The 16,329-nt window shown below is 43.4% G+C and overlaps 1 protein-coding gene across 2 annotated transcripts in view; it reads left to right on the top strand.

Annotated features, from left to right (window-relative positions):
* Positions 1-16,329, top strand: part of PCCB (propionyl-CoA carboxylase subunit beta) — a 1,121,578-nt gene that overhangs the window by 193,947 nt on the left and 911,302 nt on the right. For both annotated transcript variants that reach the window (XM_069618020.1, XM_069618019.1), the window contains exons 3-5: positions 10,831-10,899; positions 11,241-11,297; positions 11,614-11,727. In XM_069618020.1, coding sequence (XP_069474121.1) covers positions 10,831-10,899; positions 11,241-11,297; positions 11,614-11,727 — 240 coding nt within the window. The remainder of the gene's footprint in view (positions 1-10,830; positions 10,900-11,240; positions 11,298-11,613; positions 11,728-16,329) is intronic.

The raw sequence follows: 16,329 nt of genomic DNA, 5'->3' as shown, positions 1-16,329 counted from the left end.
CTGCTGGCCCCCTTGCATCATAGAATGGCACAAAAGTAATGCACCCCACATGCGTATGGCAAACTTTATTGTGGAATTATTTCACCCGAAAAGGTTTTTGGTGATGAAAAGAACTATGCCTTTATTGCAAAGAATGAAAACAGTGAAGATTGAAAACAGTGAAGATAAAAAGCAAGAGAATTGCTGTACACTTTTTATTACTATTATGAGTACTTTGCTGATGAATGTATTCTTTGTAGCACCGATTTGTCTTTCTGTAGCCTGCTATGGAACTCAGAGCAGCTCAGGCTGAAATTAACCCTAGTAACCAATATGGATTTCAAAGTCTCAATGCCCATTCGGTTTCGTTCATCGGTCGATGTATTGTTCATAATTGAAAAGATTCTTTCCACTGGCGCATTTGTGCCGGGCAAGCACAAGACAAACTGGACCATCATGCTCATGGTTTTCATTGTTATGTTCTGCTGTGAAAAATAAGTGAAAACCTCCACCCACCGTTCATCTGCAGACTTTTTTTGCTCGTTCCACTGGGCCAGCCTGCAAGCTGTGGAATTACGCACACAGCTCAGCTCATCAAAAAGCTCTGTCATCGAGTTTGAGCCTTCCTGATGTAGACTGCACAAATTGTAGGGAGCCCTCTACATCTCCCCAAACAGGGACACTGTTTAGGAGGACCCAGGAAAAAACGTTCAGTTCTGTGAAGTGAGCGCCCCATTCTTCTAGGTACTTTACACAGCAGTCATAAAAAGAGTACACATATTCGTTGAATTGGGTTTCATTTAGTTGCCCTTGTTCACGGAGGTCATTTAGGAGGCCTTTTACTTTGTTACTCAGAAAACATGCATCACGCCGCCCTATCATTTTCTCCTTCAGCCTCATCAACCTTTGGCCAACATCAATAGCATTTGAGTTTTGCTTTTCAAGAACCTTAATCGTATCATTAAACAGGACTAGCTGGTTCAATAGGGTTCTGCAAAAACTTGGTAATGGCTGTAGGGGTTTTTTCCTGTGAGAAAAAGTATGACTTCAGGGCTGGGTACAGTTGGAGCACCCTGTCAAGAGCTGGCAATAGGGACAGCCAGCGTGTGTTACTGGTGCCAAGAAGGCTCTGGTAGTCTATCTCCACAAATTCACAAAATTCCTTTAACTGTTCTGTTCTAACAGTATAGATGTGGAAGTATTTATACACTTTCAATATGAAGGATTCTATATCCAAGGGGAGCCCATCAGCAGCAGTTTGCACTGCATTATGCACAATGTGTGCTGCACACCCCACACCAATTAGTTTATTTTCAGGGATTGCCTCCTTCAACTTATAAAAAACATTGTTTTTCCCTGCTCTTGCTTTCCCACCAAAGTTTGTGTTTGTGTTATCCGCACAAAAGGCTATTACCTTTTCCCTTAGATTGTTTTTCTCCAGGGCTTGAAGCAGTTCCCCAAATAATATTAATGAGGTTTCCCCAGGGACTGAGGTGAACTCCAAAATCTTAACTTTCACCCCCTCAAGGTCCTGGAAATATCGGATTACAATTAGGATGAGCTTTACCTCTTTCCTGTTCGAAGCATCAACCGAAACTGATAGACAGGTAACATTACTCAAATCACGCTGGAGATCCTCCATAGCTAAAGGCACCAGCACTTTGGATACTAATGCTTCTGCTTTTGTACGGGCACAGGTACATTTCTCATCATACAATTTCCTTATCAATGAGGATGTGCAGTCCATTGATCTAAAGCTGTGGTTGTGCTTTGCAAGGTGATGGGCAAAAGTGCCCTCAGCAGCAGTCCTACTGAGGTCTGTGTCCCCAGGAACAGCCTTCCCAAAAAACTGTGTGATATTGCTGCTGCTGGCTGCAGATAACCAAAATTTGTGCTTTTTGGTTTGCACGTGCTCCTTAATATCTCCTTTTCCACCATGGGCAATAGAAAAAGAGCATCTGCAGTGCTTGCAATACACTTCACTGTCACTCCTTGCAACCTTACTCAGGAAAGGGAATGACGTTTGCATCTCCTCAGTGGCGGTACATCTCCTCTTGGGCATCTTTGGTAGCTACCTAGCTAGTGTTTCTAGATAAAGCTTGAAGAAAAAAGTAATGTCAGTCATCGTGATATGGTGAACTACGTCTCACGCAACAACAACAAAAATATCTTGATGACTGAACTACGGTTGTAGTAGTATACCTGGAAAGTCAATAAATCCTCAAATGTGTTTGTGACTTATACAGGTGCAACAAAGGGCACAGCATTGGCATTTGCCAAAAAAACAAAATGAGAGTAGAGTGGTGCCTGAATTGCAGGAGGGAACTGGGCAAGCATTTACAGGCAAGCATAAAGCCTACACAGGCTCTCTTCATAAACAAAAAATGTTGAGGACAGAAGGCAGGGGGTTTGTTCTGTCCCAGAGGCAGGAGCGGCTGAGTTTAGAAATAAAAGTCACGCCACTATTGAAAACATGTCCTTGCTGGCTGCACAATGCCCTCTGCCCCCCATATAAGAACACTCAGGTTGTAGTTGCCTCCTAACACCAGTAAAATGTTACATGTCAAGGAAAGCTTGCCTTGTGGGTTGCACAAATGCAACCCATGTAAGAACATTAATCATGTTGCCTATGACACCTGTAAACAAATGTCATATGCCCCCCTCTGAGAACACACATGTTGGCTTTACTCTTAATGCGAGCACAACATTCCATGCCATAGTACAACCCAGCCAGCCCCATTGTAGTGCCCTCCATGTAATAACACTCAGCACATTGGCTTGCATAACAATTACATCACAGGTGTGCAAGTAACAGCGCTGTAATGGCCAAGGCCTGTCTGCGCGCTGTACAAATGTAAAAATAAATCCTACAAATAAATAAGTAGGGTTGGCAAGTATTCTTAAAGAACATGTACAGAGGAACTGCTCCGCTACCAGATGGATGCAAAATGAGTAACCTGCAAGTCACATTTCATTTCCTTACCTGTTGGATATTGCAGGACGATGTGGGTGTGCTGCAGCAGGGATGAGGGTCACAAACGAGCTGGATGCAAGAGGATCGACTGATGTCAAGCTGGTGGCGTGAAGGGATGCGCTGCAGGCTGGAGCAGGAAGCAGGTCCACGAGAATATTGCTCTTCGAACGCTCAGGCGATGGAATCCAGACAGCAGCAGCAGTCACGAAGGAAAAGAAAACGAATGCTGCTAGAAACTCCAAGCCCCACTCACGGAAGAAGATGGAAGAATGATGCTGCGACAGCCACGGAAGAAAAAGAATGAACCGTTCGTGCCCGTGGTCGAGGCTTTTATGTGTTGCCAGCCAGGGGTCCCATAACTTCCCCCAAACACGTCGCAAGTCGCGCTTCCTGCAACGTCACAAGCTGACGTTGCAGGAAGTCTCCAGGTCCTGGAGGGCGTCTATAGGCTGTGTGGCTGTGTTTCCGGCTTGGGCGGGGGCTTGGGCGCAGAGAAAGTGAAAGTATGAGCCTGCGCACTGCAGCGCAGGCTCATACTGCAGCGTCGGAGCGGTGTCGTCCGAAAATCGGGACACCAGACACCCGCGCAGCAAAACCCCGGACGGGGTTTGGAAAAAAAAAAAAAAACCCCGGGACAGGGGGTGATTTTCCCCGGACCTGTCCCGGGAAAACCGGGACGTCTGGTCACCCTATTGAGCAGGGGCGAATCGCTTGTTTTAGATGTAGATTGCGTATTTCGCCATCTAACGCTTCCTCGTCTGCTATGGACATAACTAATGGTGTAGGATGAGTGGTTTGATGAGGTTGAGCGAAAAACTCTAAGCGCAGGCCGCGCGCTGCGTCCCTGATCCATGCATCTCCTGATAAGGAGTCCCATGCCTGTGCAAAAAGAGCTAACCTCCCCCCTACGGGTGTCTGTGGCGCAGGCGCTGCTATGGGTACACTGACCTGTAGTTTGCTGTTGGGCTGGATATCTTGCACTTCTTCTCCATCCACAACCTCTTCCCCGCCCTCTTGAGGGGAAGAAAGTGTCTGAGCGGTCCTGCCAAGAATTGTATTGGTCCCGGGATTGCTGAGGTCTTCGATCAAAGGCGAAGCGGCCGGAGGAGCGACCTCTGCCTTGTCCGGCCCTGGAGAAAACCTTAGTAGCAAAAACCCTTCTGATGGAGGCTTGAGCCTTATCCAAGGCTGTAAAGGTGCCGACGAATTTCGACATTTCTTTCATGAATGGGTCTCCGAAAAGCAGACCTTAGGCTGCTGCTCCTGATTCTGTATCTGCTAGCTCAGTTAGTTTGCCGTCAATTTTGTATAAAATACCTTTACGGCGTTCAGCCGAGATGGCGCAACTGGCATTACCCAGTAGACAGAGGGCTCTTTGCGCCCAACCTGAAAGGATTGTTGGATCGATGGGATCACTGGAATCAATGGCTGCCTCGGCCAGGTCCATAATCTTGGCTAGAGGACCAGTAATGTCCAGGACTCTGTCCTGACAGGACCTCCAAGCGCGGTCAATACCCTTTCTCGGGTCTTTCACATTCTTTCCTAGAAATCTGATCATCTTGGAGTCTAGCTCCGGGGTGAGGGCTATTTTTCCAGGAATATTGGGACGGGGGCATTCTGCCTTTAATCTGCCCTTACTTCCTTATCTAGAGGCTTGCGCAGTCTGTTCATGATGTAATTGGTTGTTCTGGACGAAGGTTCCCAGTCAGAGGATCTGGGGTGCACAAGATCTTCTGGAGCAAACATCCCGCTGGAAGTGGGGGGTTCCTCCGTAACCTTCTTGGGGATGGGGACTGCCACAAACCCAGAGGTAGAGGGTCGCGACCCTATAGTTTGAGAATCCTCATCAGAGGATGAAAGGGGATGGTAGTTATCATAGACCCCTCTATCTTCGTCATCAGTGCCCTGTTGTTCTCCCTCCGGGCTTGAGGGTCTAATACCCCTGTTGTCTTCCTCGGGGTAAGAGGGTCTTTCGAGGGAAGGGGTGTCCTTCCTGTCCATGAAAGCTTTTTTAAGCCTGGAGAAGGCGTCTGAGATGGCAGCGGTGGCAGGAGTAGGCTGGCTCGGGGGGGTCATGGAGTCTTTGCTCCTACGAGCCGGAGTACATCCCCCATCTATAAGGTGCTTTCTTTTGCAGGTTTTCTTTCTCCCTGTTGGGGAGGTCTCCTGAAGATGCTCCTCCATACTGTCTAGGCGCTGCTGGATAGGCAGGAGCATCTCAGATACTGCCTTCTTGATGGTGGTCTCCACTGAGGATCCCAGCACCTTTTTGATGCTGTCTGCCATTGCCACCTCATCTATGTGATACTCTTCCTCCTCATGATCAGACCAATCCTGATCTGCCTGGGGAAAGTACTGAGTTGCCATAATCAATTTCAAATGCACCTCTTTTTTTTTTTTTTTTTGTTAAATATAAATGCTCTTTGTGGGCAACAGACAGCCTTCTCTCAGCCCACTCAATTATAGACAAGGAAAATGTGGAGCACGATACCTTGCTGCAAAGGAAAAACAATCTGTTTCTGTGGAAGTTATCTGTGAAACTTCCTTCGATTTCGTTTTTTCTTTTTTTTTTTTTCTTTTTTTTTTAATGTCGTTGAAACGAGGAAAGGAAAGGGGCTCGTAATTGCAGCTGGCGCTCGCTTTCAAATTCCGTTGTAAAAGCAACGGAAATGACAAGCGAGCGCCAGCTGCTTGAGGAAAGGACTCAGGGAGCAGAGGCTCCCTCTAGTGGCCACGGAAGGCCACCGCGAGCGAAATGCTCTCCGTGTGCGGCCTTCCCGGGCTCTGTGGCAGTGAAGAGCGAGCCGGAGGCCGCGCACGGAGGGGTGAATAAATTAACAGGGCCGCTCGCGAACGCGAGGGCTCCTGTCAGCTGCAGAGATCCTCTCGCGGCAGCGAAGCTGCTAACGCGGAGGATCGAGTGAAACTGACAGACGATGAAGCGCGTTACGCACGCGTATGCTGATTATAGTAACGAACGCTAAATAAATTATGTAAACATCATTCACCTTTATTAAAATATATTTCAATTTAAATTTCTAAAAATATTTTTTTTATGAACAAGGAGATAAAAAAATGGGTACTTATCTTTGCTGTGAGCAGCAAGAAAGAGGAAGTGACATAATTTGTATGACTGTTTATATGGACAGCCAGTTATTCATTGGTGGACTAAGTCACATGTTAGTGACCCTTTGCTGGACCTTTTCCTGAAGCATCTTGGGAAATGGAGTTTTTTCTTGGACTTACACTGTTTTTGTTAATATTTACTAAGTTCTTTGTGTTTTTTCATGCACCTTTTGTCTGCCACGCACTCCTGCGCTTTCAATAAGGTGCATTAACACTTGCTGCTGAGCTTTCTATTTATATATTAATAAAAGAAAGAGAAGCATAATGGGAGCCTCCGGTCTTGACATAGAATCTAAGTGAGTGTGAATCTTTACAGAGGGGCAAATACAGAAGAACATGTGTGCGCTGAAGAGCCTAGGGTTCCTGGTTATGCAACCTGTGATGGGTGAACCATGTGGTCTGACAACTGCGCCTATACCAGGGAACCCTCAATTGTGAAAGCCAAAGACATTGTGAAACAAACCAAGAAGGGGCACTTTAAGTCAACTGTTAATGTAATCGAGAAGGAGTGTCAAGTTGACCTGGAGTTGTGTTGAACATTAAAAGACTGAAACCAAGTATACGTTGAAGTTTTGGGTAAGGGAACCTCGAGTATTTGTGGAACTGTATTACCTTGAACTTGAGGAAGAGAAACCCAAGGGTTTGTGGAACTTACTTGAACTTGGGGAAGACGAGCTGAAAAGGAAGCTACGAGCTGGAAATAGCTCTGAACTTTGTTTGATCACCATTTCTTTTATTGTTGCTATCCATACACATTGTTTATCGTTAGTTGTGAGTGCAAGGATAGGTTTTGGATACAGACCGACTTTTAAGTTGAACTTTGTGACTCACACCATCATTCGTTTTATTCAGGGAGAGAAATCCCACTTTAGCATAGGGCAGGATAGGCCTTCAACCATCCTGACATTTGAGTTAATAAACCATTTTATTTGTGACTTTGAATCTGTCTGTGTCTTGCTGCATGATGCTTTCACAGTATGTAAAGTGAAATCTATACAACAGTCATACAGTGACATATATAAGCATTGCACAACCCCGTGTTTTACCCTTCTATTTTGTTGAAATGTTTCCTACTGTAGTCCTATGTAATGTTCATCCTATTTTAATCTTTTCAATGTAAAGTTCAGATTATGGCAGCATTAATTACCACAGGAGTGGAGTATTGATCTTTGCCAGACACAGTGCTCTTTGTACCTAGAGCCATCCAGTGTCTTTAGACCTTCCTAACGGATGCTGAGCAGAGCAGAAGCAAGTGTCTGGGTTTGCTGTTGGTCACTCCTGTTCAGGAGAGATTTGCCTGCCCAGGCTGGACTGTATGTGTGCATGGTGCCAGAATGATCTGCAAATGTGTTTTTCGCCTCTGGTGTGGCACAGAGGGCCAACATTTGATTTGAGAATCCCTTGAGTGGGCACCGTCCCATTGACCAAGCTGAAGGGCTCTCCCATTAATGACAAATACATAAACATGCTTAGTTAGTCGCATGTGCATGGGGTGGTAAGTACCATATGAATTGTCCCTAAGAAATGGTCTCACTCACTCAGATTTAGAAAGTGGCGGCTTTATACATGGACAGCTCACTTACAAACTGGATAAATCCACTCTGTCCGACACGGTTGGGGGTCATGGTATTCGCTGTATTTATGGTAAAGGTGTGTGTATTGCTTTTTTTGCAAAATTACAAAGAATATGAAACAATGCATTTTTGAAGTAAATGAGCGTATTACAGCACCGGGATCAAAATAAAGGTTTGGTGAGCAGGAGCTAATAGCCACTAGTAAGTAGGAGCTATCTTCTGAGGAAACCAGGAGCTGGCACATCAAGTGTTGCAATTGTAACTTCCACATGAGACTCAAACTATACATTCTTTATATTTGTAACATTAAATACATGTTTTCCGCATGTGTTTGAAACCTCCTTTTTTTTTTTTTTATTTTTTTTTGCACATTCCCAAATGCAGAGTTTTTCTCACAGGAAAGCTTGCATCACCAGTTAGCCATAGCTACTGGTAGCTGTTGGTGTCATGCTAACCATTGGCTTTGGGCCACCTCAGGGATTGTCGCTATTAGATCAGTACAGTGCTCTTCTCCAACACACCTGGTGCGTGAAAAGGAAAACCTATTATGAGATGGCCTGCTTAAAAACTGTGACCATGCTAAACAGAAATTTCAGTCATTTCTGTGCCTCTTATTTACCATAAAATATTAAACAGTTTGTTTTAGGCATCTTTTGGAGAAGTGCGCAGCTACCTTTCTATGTTGGTTACAGCTTTAGAGTAGCAAAAGTGGCCCCTGATTTCAATGTAGCAGTGGGACCCTCTGGTCATCTGCTCAACTGAGGCTTGGTTTAACTGTCCAAGGAGTACTTTTGGTCCCTGGGGATGCAAGGTTTTGGAGGTGGAGCCATAAAGAGCAGGATGTATCACACACTCAGAACTTTCTGAAAAGCTGCACCAGATGTTTGGTGGCTCTATGGTTCCAGAGATATCCAGTCTGATGTACTGGGCAACATTGGTGTGGAAGTCTGATTGCCTACATTGGTGGAGCCTGACCATTGTGGCTAGTTAAAGGTGGGATAGTTTGCAGCACTTTAAGAAATGAGGAAGGCCCAAATTGGAGGGCTGTGAGGCAAAACTGAATCCTGGGAACTAAACTAAAGTGGCAACTAGGCCAGTGAGCCTTGCCACGCAAGCCGTAAAAGGTGCTGGCTGGGGATCGGCCATGCTAAGGTCTTTGTCATTTAGTGGTTTTGCAAGGGTGCATCAACATAAAGTTAATGTGGGAATATACAAGTGGCTGTGTTGAAAGTAAGAAAGTTACCTGTGGGTCTATTGTGAAGTCTGCCGCCCCAGGTGGAATTTGATGTTTTCTGCTGGCTCTGCTCATTTGATGTTGTAGACCTATCTCCCTGTATTGGACAGATAGGCAGTGAAGAATAGCTAACAAAAAAGACTGCTGTGGGGATTGAGTCCCTTTTCTGAAACTCTGATGGCGTATAGAGACTAATCTAGCTGCAGGATTGGATTTAAACGCTGGATATAGTCTATGCTGAATTAGTTAAAAGTAAGTGATGATCTGATTTAAGAGCATCAGGAGTGGATGAAATATTGCTGCTGACCACTACAAAAGACATGGCAACCCCTTAAAAGGATGATTTCTGGGATGAGTTGCTTGAGGTAAAGTTTGAGAATAAAAAGAGCAACTACTGTGGTGAAAAACCTAAAATTAGCCATTTTAGATGTGTTTGGAGGTGAGGCATCCTGTTCGGTTGACAGACATTTGGTCGAAAAAAATTGGCCGACCAGACAAATGGTCGAACCAATTTGGTCGAAAACCAAATGGTCGAATTTTTTTTTTATTTTCACCCCTTTTTTTTATTTTTTTGGGAGGGTCCCCCAACCCCCTTTTTTTCTCTAAAAACCCCTTTTTTTAAAACCGAAAACCCGAAAAATAAATATATAAATAAAAAAAGAATTTGCCCATTTGGTTTTCGACCAAATTGCGTCGACCAAATGTCATTCGACCAGTTTTCAGTCGACCAAATGACTGGACACCATCCCGTTCCACTGAAACCCTGGATGTTTATCAGAGCTGCAAAGGAGAGAGATTACAAGAAAGCTGGATGATATAGAGAACAGAGTGTTGCTGCATTTCTGATTCTTGGGGGCCTATGAGAAAGAGGTGAATTCCCAAAAGTATGTGGTGAACATTGGGTTTAAAGGAGATTGTGCAGAGTGGCAATGATCTATGTATTAGCCAATATAGGCATGCAAGTAGTAAAGAGGCCCTCTACAGTCACTGCAGTGATAAAGCACAGATCTTAGCAAAAATAAACAGTTGGATAATCATCATCTATAAGGGTGATGAGGGTTGGGGTTTACCAGGAACTATCAATGTTCTGCTTCTCCAAAAGGAAGCAGTGCAGGCTGCAATCACAAAGGCTAAAGGAGGAAGACGTTTTCTTCGGATGGAACATCTCTGGCAATTGAGTGGAGGCAATGAGGAGTTGCAGCTAGTCACATATTGATATTGAGGTTGCTATTGTTGAACTTGATTGGATAAGGAAGAGGGACACAGGTGGCAGGAGCAACAATTCTGTCGCTGAGAGTAGAGAAGTTAGAAAAAAATAAAGTTCACTGACGCAAGGGAATTTAGGAAAATACCTCGCTTCACCCGTCCCCTCGCCGAAAAGCTGGTGGTGGAGCAGAATAGTTTAGTGTCCTAGAGAAGTGAAGCAAACCTCTAATATAGATTAATTGAGGCCCCCAAAACTGCTGTTTTAAAACCTGAAATATCTGTGCCCCTTCATGCGTCTAAGTTAATATTTGGCTGGTCGTAGGCTGGGAAATCCTGTCTTTACACGCAAAAAACAGTAGGAAAACTGGCCCCAAAAAACCTTGCATGGCCTATTATCACTAGTGCTTTATTTTTGTTTTCCTTGTGAAAACAAACCTGTACTTTAATATAGGAAACATTTTTGCACCAATGAGAGGGTTTGACATGACTGTTTCCATGGGGTTTGACATTACTGTTTCCATCTTTACATGATCACTTGTGTTTGAGGAACAAAGTATGTGCAGTGGTGGATGGGAACTCTGTGGCTGGCTAGATCAAGTACCATCCCTCTAATTATGTTGCCTTTCCTTTACTTAGCAAGATGAGCCTACTTGCCAAAAACACAAGCATAGGATTTGCATCTGATATTTAATGTGCTGCCTCTTATTCATCTAACTGATTCCCTTTGTTTTCCACAGTATCCTGGGGACAGTGTCATCACAGGTCAGGGGCGCATTAACGGGAGATTGGTTTACATTTTTAGCCAGGTACTGGAACAAGTTTAATTTTGATACAATTAATATTGTGTTATCTATGGATGTCTAATTTTCTGTCACTTGAACGGTTGTCTGAGTGCTTGGCTCCATGACTGGAGACCTATGTTAAGAAAAACAAAGTGATTATTTTTTTACATTAATGATGGGGTTATATGTTACTTGTCACTGCTGTCTGGAGCTGCTGTGTTACTTTTCTCACCCCCACTGGATATCAACTCACTGGTTAGGATTAGCCCATTGGGTCACGAGCGAGAAATTACACACCCAAGCAGCACTGCATGCAAGTTTTGGGGTTTCGCTTGTTTGGTGATTTTCTTTTCTTCTTTTTTTAGGACTTTACAGTTTTTGGAGGAAGTTTATCTGGCGCCCATGCACAGAAGATATGTAAGGTACAAAGACATTAAGATTTGTTTGAGCCAGGAATCATGTTTTTCTTCAGTCATACCAAAGTGCGTTCGCGTAGGCGGACCAACAATTTGTAGCAGCTTTTGTATTCCTTTACTTTGGGACAAAATTGCATATAAAACCAGGCAGTTTTGCAATCTTACACCTATTATTGCTTTAATTTAAGCAGTGTTGAAAACCTATTGAGTGCTAGGGGCTGTGAAACATACACATAGAATAGTGGAAGAATAAATCTAGGAATGCCTGCATTTAAAATGATTCAGTGAAACATTTTCAGCATTGTTTTTGTATTGTTTTTAGGTCATGGATCAAGCTGTCCTGGTGGGAGCTCCTGTGATTGGGCTAAATGATTCTGGTGGAGCCCGTATCCAGGAAGGCGTGGAGTCTTTAGCCGGCTATGCTGACATCTTCTTGGTAAGATGCATTAAATGCATGAAATGGTCCAGACCGTGCTTCTATACAGTGAGAGGCAGTAGATCCTAAACACAAGTGATCAAAATTGAGTCAGAGGACTTGATACTACGACCTTCCTTTTAGTGAGTCACATGTAAAAAGCGTCCCATGTATTGGTCTGTAAGAGTACCCTTCTTTGCCCCCAGGGAAAGGCTGGACTGCATCTCTACTTTCAGATGGATGGCTTTTATTCTCTAGACTTAGATACCTTATATGTCTTCTGTTGTAAACTGACCTTCATTTAATTTTAGGGATTCCTTCCCAAGGTTTTGCTCTTCTTACTGAAAAGCAAAAGAAGAAATGAACAGAAGAATCAAGGCCCCCGCTCTCTACCTTGATACTGATGTTGCTCTCCGTAACATGCTCACATAGGTGCACTGTAACCAAAAAGCAGCTGTGCAGTTGTAATACCAATGAGCAAAAAATGGACCAGACACCTTTGCGCTGTGGATTAATTAAAGAAAAAAGGACAAAGGTTAATCCCTGTGTCAATCTGGTTAATAGGCAAACTCATAATAGTGTACATTTATAGAAGACCTGATTGACAGACAATGTGTAATCTGTATTAGTTTTACAAACCAAGAAACAAAACAAAGTGACAAATTGTAAAATACAGTTATCCTAGCACCTAAATCAAAATAATTACTAAATCATAATCTGCATTTGTCCAAAAACACCAACAATTGACACAGGGATTAACCTTTGTCCTTTTTTCTTTAATTAATCCACAGCGCAAAGGTTTCTTGTTTCTTTTTTTCTTATTAGTTTAACTTTAGGTTGGGTTGAGTGTCCCAATACCAGATTCTTAAAGCTACAGTGGATGAAATCTCTCACCCTTTGTTAGGATTGCGCAGTGTCCCTTAACTTTAACGCTCACCTTGCATAGCAGGTGTAATACCAACTCTACATCCTGTTGAGGGAACCTCACTGTTCCGATTTAGCTTTCGAGTGGTTATTGCCACTCCTACAAACGTTTGAATACAATTGGCCAAACTATGCATTTTAGATAACCTATTTAACCGAATACCATATGTATTCAGTTTATCTTATGAACTTGTCCCCAGAGTGCTCCTAAATTGAATTCCCTTCCTCCCGAATCATTGGGTGTGCAGTAGTGATCTGTCTGAGGAAACACCCTTTGCCCATCTTCAATATGGTTAAAGATTTCAAGCACTTACATATGTGCGTGTTTTATGAACACAATTCCCTGTCTGACTCCGAGGGGGTGACCAAGGGAGCAGAGTGCCTTCTCAAGCCAGAGGATGGTAATCCTGGGGGTGGTATGGGGATTGACCACCTTGTCACCATCCATCACCCCTGTCGTGTGGCACAAGGGAATCCTTCCTATAGATGCTGGTTTCTAAAGGAAAAACACTAGGACCTGTCCACTAGTCCTATCAACTGCGGCAGGGGCGTAGGAGACCCATAAAATCTGGGGGGGACAGGGGACACCTTGGGCCTTCTTTTATTTATTTATTTATTTATTTATTGTTTTTTAGTCAACTAACTCTACTTTTCGCAAAATTAAAATAGCAGTACGTATTGAATCACATATATCATCACTGTACAAAACAAGAGAAAAGAAAACAGAAGAAAATTAAGAAAAAGTAAAGCGGTTAAGCCACAGTACAAAATCCTTTTATTTGGCATCTCACTTCAGAAAGCTCAGCTCACGTAAAAATGTTACCACTTCCCAGGTCAAAAGGCTTTTATGGCCTGTGCATAGCTCGTCCCAAAAAGATTGGGTGTCCACCCACCATTCCTGGCTTTTCCACAAATCTCACAAACTGTACAAGCCTCTTAACGGGGGCTTTGCTGCAGACACAAACCACAGAGTAAAATGATCTGTCAATTATTTTGTAGTGAGTGATAATCATGAGCATTTGTCCAAAAAACCAAATTTTTTTTCCGGCGTTCGGTACGCATGATAAATTGTTTTGCAATTGTTTGTATGTCCACCAGATGCATTATATCTTTGTGTATATTGCACACACACACACATGATTGAGTCTTTTCTAAGTCATTGTTGTGCGCAGCCAGGTTTTCAGTCGCCGTAAAGCACTAAAGCTCCTCTCAGCCTCACAGGAAGATACTGGAACAGTGAGGAGGATCTGCAGTAGCTTCTCCACCTGTGCAAAGAAAGCTCTTTCAGTGGGAGGCATCCGTCGAAAGATCTCTACCAATTCTGAGATGGAAGAATATTTATGGACGCTTGATAATGTTAATTGTGCCGAGAGGAGGGGATATTCAATTTCTGGATACTTAACAATATTTTCTGCGCTTCTGCCTGTTAGAAGCAGCTGTTCAATATGTTCATACATTTGGATGCCTTCCTGGTCAAAACGCTGCTTAAGTTGAACAGAAACGGTGTCTAAAAGTTCAAAATACTGTGGTCTGTAGTAGTCCTTTATGGTTCTTGGATGAACATTTTCAGCTAATCCTTCATCAATACGTTTTGGAATGTGGCGTCGTCTGGGCAGTTCTATCTCCTTCAGTTCATATTTTGTCACCATATTGTTATTGTACATAAGTAGACTGTCAAACGATTGTTTGCTGCGAAGCTTTAGGATGGCACTGTTTGTGTGATTCACAGCTGCAAGTAATCCGGATAAAGTTTGTTGGTTTCCTTGCATGGCAATATTCAAGCACTCAAGGAGCTGCATGCCTTGGATAACAATCTGCAGGCCTAAGAAAGTTATTCCCTCTTGAAATTGTTTTAATAGGCCACGAGCACGAGCGGGCACATCACCACTATTCTTGGAAGCTGCCATTTCTTCTAATGTTTCCAGAATAGCCACATAATTGTCCATTACTTTTTGTACAGCTTTTACCCGAACCGTCCAGCGCGTGGGACACAATGGCTTGATTTTGGCAACCTTGGCTGGAACTTCAGTTGATTGCTGGACAATATCTGCACATTTTGTGAGGCATGTCATAGATTGCCCAAACAGATTACCAAGCTCTTGAACATAGAGTATTGCATCTTCCATTTTGGGACACTGTTGTGCTGCAGCCTGAATGACTAAGTTTGTACAGTGAGCTCCACAATGGACATACAATGCAAGTGGTTGTTGTTGCCGTATTATTGCTTGTGCTCCATGGTACTTCCCTGCCATATTTGCTGCACCATCATAAGTTTGTGCTCTAAGCATTGACAAAGACAGACCCTGACGACATAAAACATCCTTTACAATGTTCGCAATTGATGCTCCGCTGGTATCCTCTGCTTGGTACAGTCCAATAAAATCTTAATGTGGACTAAGATCTTGGTCAACATATCGGATACAAAAACATTCTTGTTCTTGACCTGATATATCTTGTGTGCCATCAACTATAACAGCAAAGGGATTGTCGCCAATACTATTACGGATTATACGCAAAATTGCATGAGACAATAACTGCAGAACTTCATTTTGGATGTCTGGGCTCAAGTATTCAGCTCTGCTTGATGTGATCCATTGTTTGAGACAAGGCACATCATCTGCTCGTGCATCGATAACTTGCCTAAAATTCCCATCTTTGTCATCATGCCCTCGCAGGGCAAGACCTTGTTTTCCAAGAAGAGCAATTGTGTGAATTATCTTGTTAAGGCACAACCAAGAATCTTGTTGTTTTTTTACTTGTTGCCAAAGTTGTGAATCAATTGGTTTACTTGCTTTATGGTGTGCCAATTGCTTTACAGAGTATGCATGAGCAGAACTAATCTGATGCTTGTTGAACTTTTCTATAGCCTTTTTCCAATTGTTGAAACCAATAGTAACAAACGCTTGCTCAGCGTTCTTTGAGAGATCAACCAGTTTCAATGCAGCAGACTTTGCACAGGGGAAGCAAAGAACTCCTTCCAGTTTGGTACTGTAGTGCAACCATGGAAAATCTTTGAACCAGCTTTCCTGAAAATGCAATACGCGCTTCTTCTGATTTTGGAACTGCACTACAATGGTTTGAACTGGTATACATTTCACAGATGGGTGATTTGGAACCATTGCACTTAGAAGAGCTCCCTCGTCATCGCTATCTGAAAGGCTGGTTGATTTTTGCTCAACAAAGATTTCACAGTTGTCCTGGTCATCTTCCGCATTGCCAGTTGTTGCCCCAAGGATTTCTTCTGCTCCATAGATCCTTTTGTCATATTCATTTGTGGGCGTGGCTGGGATAGCGTCATGTGAAGTCATTGCAATGCATTCAATTGGAGCTGCATCAGTACATTCAACTTCTGATCCTACCTGTTGGTCTGTGGACTGCAAAACAGGCATGTTCTCTGCTTCGCTGAACTGTTTTGTTACAAAGAATTTACGAATGTCCATTCTGGAAAAAAAAAGACTACATTCGGAAAGAGAAAGAAAGGAGACTATAACAGCTATAGCAATTCGGCCAGACATGGAATTGTCAATGCAATGTTACCATTTATAATAAAGTATTTGTTGTGTTCAGTACAGCGTACCTATCCAAGATGCCCACTCCTGTGATTTTCTCACAGATATGTTGATGCCCAGGGTAGATGGGTGAGGTGGGGGGAGGGAGGGAAGTAAAAAGGCACACTGAATGCCATAGTGAAAGTTGATA

Source organism: Ambystoma mexicanum, chromosome 10 (genome assembly GCF_040938575.1).
Source record: "Ambystoma mexicanum isolate Mex_15411 chromosome 10, UKY_AmexF1_1, whole genome shotgun sequence".
Classification (NCBI taxonomy): domain Eukaryota; kingdom Metazoa; phylum Chordata; class Amphibia; order Caudata; family Ambystomatidae; genus Ambystoma; species Ambystoma mexicanum.
This window is presented reverse-complemented; position numbering and strand designations above follow the sequence as displayed.